General features: G+C 40.1%; 1 protein-coding gene across 1 annotated transcript; it reads right to left on the minus strand.

Moving 5' to 3' along the window:
* Window positions 1-394: 394 nt before the first annotated feature.
* Window positions 395-1,138, minus strand: LOC308105165 (THO complex subunit 4-like; the record flags this gene model as incomplete). The annotated part of the gene is made up of 1 exon (XM_080455796.1): window positions 395-1,138. The coding sequence occupies one exon, from the start codon at window positions 1,136-1,138 to the stop codon at window positions 395-397; it is 744 nt and encodes a 247-aa protein (XP_080311922.1).
* Between the last annotated feature and the right edge of the window lie 5,050 nt (window positions 1,139-6,188).

Consider the following 6,188-nt stretch of genomic DNA (forward strand, 5'->3'; position numbering starts at 1 on the left):
AGTCTCAATCAGACAGCTATTGGTTCCCATTGTTATAAAATCAAATCAAATGTTTCAAAAAACTGCGGTGAAGGTATAGTTCCTTGGCCTACTGGCAGTGTGCACAAGAAATCTGGCTCTTTATCAGTACAGCGGTCTGCGAGAGATTAGCCCTGGACAAACACACGTCACACACACACAGACATCTCTTCTAGACAGCTCTGTGCCTCCTACAGCGCCACACCGTAAAAAAAAAAGGAGTCACCTTGGAAAACAATTGGTGCACAATTCAGACTCACATTTGAGGACACCCAAGTGTAACATATCCTGCCCATTTGAAGGCTGTAAAACCTGCCCTTCTGGGCAGACAGGAGGGGAAGACCGGGGACATTAACAGGCACAATGGCTTCATCCTTTAGCTGGTGTCCATCATGTCATGGTATGCATCTATCTGGGCGTCAAGTTTCTTTGCAGAAATACCCGCTTGCTGTGGCCACTGGCTCCTGCGGCGCTGTGACCTCGACATATTCTGCATGCCTCCAAAGTTTCCGTCGAAACGATTCCATCCGCCGCGTTTGTTCACGCCCTGCATGGGCGGCCGCCGCTGTCTCTCAAACTGTGGGTCCATTAATTGTATGTGCATGGCGCGCCCGTCAAGTGTCCAGCCATCATACTGTTTTATGGCTTCCAGGGCGTCTTCCCTCTCTTTGAAGTGGACATCTGCGACGCCCAAACTTTTTCCGTATTGGTCCTCTCGAACGGCAGCCTTCTTCAGAGTGCCGACGGAAGAGAAAAGCTCCACGATGTCTGAATCACAGACGTCAAAGTGGAGGTTTGAGACGACGAGCTTGCCTCCGGTGTCCACATTGCCGGACCATCCGCCGCCGCCGCTGCCGCCAGCGCTGGCGTTGAAGTCGTCGTGATGCCACTTGGGCCTGCCGTACAGCATCGCTCTGCCTCGGCCACGGTACCTCACAGGGCCGCCATATCCTCCTCCTCTGGTGGGTCCTCCAAAATGACCAACACCACCACCGCCTCCTCGGCCTCTGCCTGAGCCGCCTCGACCTCCACGACCTCTGCCCCCACTTCCTCCTCTCTGCTGTCTGTCCTGTTTGATGATGTCGGATAAGGACATATCCATTTTATCTTCGGCGGCCATTATGCCACGGTCCCAAAAACAAATGCGAAGACTTTTAAGTGGAATACGACAACATACACTGTTAGCAGCCCCTCTTTGGTCCAATCCGGCACACTTGTCTTGCTAAAGTGTGACAGCCGGCCTGGACAAAACAACAGTATAGAACGTCAGGGTCCTCGGACGAGCACTGTGCACTGTGCAATCTGAAATGAACTCTAGCTTGGACAGGGTTTTATAGTGTCGGCGTGATGTCAGAGTTAGTTCTGACTTTAAATTATGATTGGCTGAGAGAGGCATTGTCGATGCTTCCTAATATAGAAACAATTTACCATACTACCATATAACAATGGTTAGTGAGGCTAGTAGTTATGGTGTTCTTCACATTCTAATCATAATGATAATACTTTAATAGGACTGTGCGATATTAAAGACAAAGCAGTCAGTTTCCTTTTAGTCATACTGTGTTACAAATGTTATTTTGGATAATCCTTCACTGGTATACTGTATTTTTAACAATAGACCATTTCAGATAGATGTGTTTTGACTTCTCTAAACAAACTTTTTTGTTTGCGAGGTGTATTTTAAAGTAATACCGTTGCTGAACGACAGTTCTAACAGACAACATAGCTACCAGAGGTGGTACCAAAAACACTACTAAAATGGATGTTAAACAGTATGATTTGAAATATACAGTATTCACCTTTCCAATTGGCCCTTTTCCAATGAATGTTGTTAAATAGCCCTAATGTTGAGGCTACTTCAAAACATAATGCAAATGAAGCTTTGGGAGAAATTATGATCAAATGTAAATCTATGGCTGGCCTAACTTGTTTGATTGGACATGAAAATTAGTGAAAGGAGGAGACACAGGTAGTAGACACGTTGAGATAATCAATGCATAATCTTTACTTTAACAAAGTTTAAACATTCACTTTTGTTGCCATGCCACTTCTATGCCATACCATGTCACTCTGTCATTTGGTTCATATGATATGACTCTACCTGCACCAATAGCTAGAACACCGCTGGAATATCACATTCCATATTCTTGTCATGCACTACTGTCCCAGACATACACCGCTCTAACAGATACATCCTACATGAAAATTGCCTTGTGGGCGGACGGACGTCACAAACGTAACATGCACTGATGTCAAACACAACAGAAATAGTTGCCGAACAACGTCAATTTGTGCATGTGGCCCCTGACGCCCATATATGGGCATATTAGTCGGATCATCAGTGTGACATACAGTAGATATGAGGCAGAACCTCTAGTAGTCTACATTTTCCCAACATCCAGTGAAGGCATGCTAGAAAATTACAGACAAACAGAAAACGCAAAACAGTGCCCTGCCATGTCTTTTCAGGAGGATGCTTTTTCAGGTGTCGGCAACCTTTTTAACATAGAGTGCCATGTTTTTATTTTCGTGATCAGTCAGTGTGCCTTCTTTTGAAATATTTTCTTTCACATCAGGACATTGTAATGACCGTTGAACTAAAAGCAATAATATTCTCTCAGACTCCCTCCCCAGTCAGAGTTCAGAGGTTGAATGAAAGTAGAATTATGTGCGGGATGTAATTTGCACACAGACTTAATTAAATTGACATTTTTTAATATACATTTTAAAATAAAATTCCTCTCTCACACTTATGCCACCCTCCCCTGTGCTAATGTTGGCAGCCATACCTAAGGTTGCCTATAGCCCTTAATGGAATGCAAAATGTCTCTCCACTCGTGACTGCGTTAATCATCAACCAGAATTAAATTCAGCACATCTTATCTCGGTTATAAACGTACAACCTTTATCTTCTAAAACCAGATATGTGCGCATAGTGTGGCCAAGTGAGCCGTATGCTGCGTGGTCATGAATGATTCCATTGGTCCTGCCAGCTGCTGTGTGTGGGCCATTTAGTTGGTTTATACGGGGTCAGAATCAATCAATTGCCAGCATTTTATATACGCTTTCAAACACACAAGCAGTGATGGAGAAAGCATTCACACTTGTTTTTACTTATAAGCAAGAGCATCAATACTACAATGTAGAAATACTCTGTTACAAGTAAAAGTGTGGAATAATTTTTTTACAAAAGCATTGGTATCAAAATGTACTTAAAGAATCTCAAGTAGACTCATTATGCAGAATATCTAAAACAAATTACAAGCTCACAACGCGTTGCTATTTTCAAATAGCCAAAGTATATATAGGGTTGAAGTGGTTAATGTATGTTTAATAACACATTATGCTGTATACAATACATCAACATAAGCTTGTATATCGGCTATTTTCAAAAGATTTTAATACATTGTATACATACCTTGTGAAACGGGACATTCTGCACACTGACTATAATGTCCAAAAGTCTTTGAATGGCAGAACAGCAATTACTACAACAAGCAATGTCAGCACTCCAAAAAACGTGGACAATTCTACTCAAAAGGTATTTTTTATTAAATTCACAATTATCACTCAAAATGATCACACTCTTGATGGCTGTACACAGTATAACATGCACTCAAACAAACAAACAAATCAACAAAAAAATAATACAAAAAGAAACAATCATATTAAAAGATCCCTACATTAAAACATTATTGGTCAATAGGAGAATGCATCTTTTGGTGATATGTATTGTAATGGAAAAATCAAATAAGGTAATAGTTAGTCAGGTTACCTTGCTATGTATATTATTTAACTATATGTCATAGTTAGAGCAGCACATTGTACAAAGTGGTGGCCAGAGTTTTGATTTGTACAGCTTTATTTGAATGGAATGGTATGCAGAAAACACAAATGACTTATTTTCTATCAATTACACCCCACATGAAGCCTTGAATTCATGGATTTTTTTTGTCGCATTCCTGAGTCAAAAATGTGATAACCGAGTCATCAGTAGGAGACTCTTTGAGTCTCCGCCGGTCATCAAATTATTGGCTCAGGAATGCGACAAAAACAAAACAAATCTCCATGAGTTCAAGGCTTCATGGGGTTTGTAATTGATAGAAAATAAGTCATTTTTTGGTTGAACTACTCTTTTAACAACTTTCAAACTGTCGTCCCTATTTTTGGGCTTGTCATTATATAGTAGGCGTACATTTCCAAAGTTTCCAAAAACATTCAAAAATACTTTTTGAATAGAGCTTAAAGGAATGCTTCACCTATTTTTCAACATCATCTTCATATACAGTAACGGCCCTCACTAATGCTTATACTGTAATATGGCCCCATTGTTGTCTACTCGGCCTGTGTCTCAAAGGAGGTCTGTGGGCAACTCAGAACCCTGTCTACCAGTAGGGTATAGGCATGGTTTGGCCATTTCAAACGAGCTTTCAAACTTTTTTTGGGATTTATTATTAATGCAAGAACAACAGGTTCTATTATAGCATACTGTACAAACTTTCCAGGAAGCGAAAGACTGCAGTTTCTATTACAGTGGCTTGCAACCGCACCACTGATGATGTCATTGGTAGGAGACACAGAGTGAGCAGAAATCATCTTATAATGAGCACCAGTTAGGCTATATAGGGCATAGCAGTGGCGGCCATTTTGTGGTGCCACATAACACCCATAAATCTTTCCGAAAATATTTACATAAATAGTTCTAAGCCTGGAACCAAGCCACCCATTGGCTTGGTTAAATATACTATATAATATAATTAAATATTAAAATATGTTTTGACACAGAATCAAATGGGCATGGTTCACCATGAGCCTGGATGGCTTGATTCCAGGCTTTAACTAATTTGTATGAATATTTTCGGAAATCTCTGTGGGAAAAATGTATGGGTTTGCTATCGGTGGCACCACAAAATGGCCAACACTGCTATGCCCTATATGAAGATACGGTTGAAAATGTGTTGTGCCACTTTAAGTGGTTTACGAAACAATGTCCTTCTTCAATGATGCGAACTTTGTTATGCTCCACCGTAAGAGAGACACATTAGGAGATGTATAAAAAAAAGAAGTTACTTCATAAAAGTGGCACATCAGAAAAACAAAAAACCTAAACAAAAAATAAGATAGCAGTCCGTTATAGTACAAGTTATTTACAGAGGTCGTGGTTCCAAAGTATTCTCTGGATAATGACAGTATTAACAGATTTTGTTCTGTGCGTGTGTGTGTGTGTGTGTGTGTGTATGTGTGTGTGTTTGTTTGTGTTCATTGAAATAAACCATAAAATATTTAAGAAAATACCTCCCTCTGCCATTTGACGTTAGTGTTGGATTTGTGCTTCACAAACACCAAGCATAAAAGCATACAACGCAGAAAATAGTTAGGTGCACACCTGCCCTTCACTTTGTTAAAGGGATAGTTCACCCAAAAATATTTTGTTCTTATCGATTAGTCACCCCATGGAGACTTGAATTCATGGATATTTTTCTCCATGGGGTGACTAATCGATAGAACAAATGTCATGAGAACATGAACTACCCCTTTAAGGAGGAGAAGGATGCACCCCTAAGAGAAAATCTCATTCTCCATAGCAAGGTGTGGGAGAAAGAGTAAACGGAGGAAAACGAGAAGAGAGAGAGAGAGAAAGAGAGAGAACGAGAGAGAGCATTTTAACATAGACTTGAATGTTGTGGAAAAGATTGGCTTTGAGGACAAACAAGTATAGTTTATAGGCACAAAGAAATATGCTTGCATGTTTTGACGAGAAGTTTAACTTCGGTGGACACACATCGTTAAGGATCAGTAGTATCGTGAGACCCCCGAAGTGACGCTTTCCTTAAATTATTATCATCGGAATCCCTTGAGCGAGTGCAGAAAAATAAACCATTTTCTTTCCATAATTATGTTTTTTACAAACATTTGACACGTTAAGACTGACTCGAAGCCTAATTCGCAGCACAATGGCTCCGCAGCCAAACTCTATGCAATTTAAACATTTTAAAACTTGTGTCAGTTGGCAAACCGACTAAGACCATGTAAGTTCAAAAGTATGTCAGCCTTTATTTATTTATTTCATTTATATACATTATATATTTTCAAGCTGCAATCCATAACTATTTTTTTGTGAATAAAACATGATTTTGACCAATCAACTACAACTTCAACTTTATTGTCAC

The sequence above is a fragment of the Gymnoscopelus braueri genome (genome assembly GCF_963280865.1).
Source record: "Gymnoscopelus braueri genome assembly, chromosome: 17".
In the NCBI taxonomy this organism is placed as follows: domain Eukaryota; kingdom Metazoa; phylum Chordata; class Actinopteri; order Myctophiformes; family Myctophidae; genus Gymnoscopelus; species Gymnoscopelus braueri.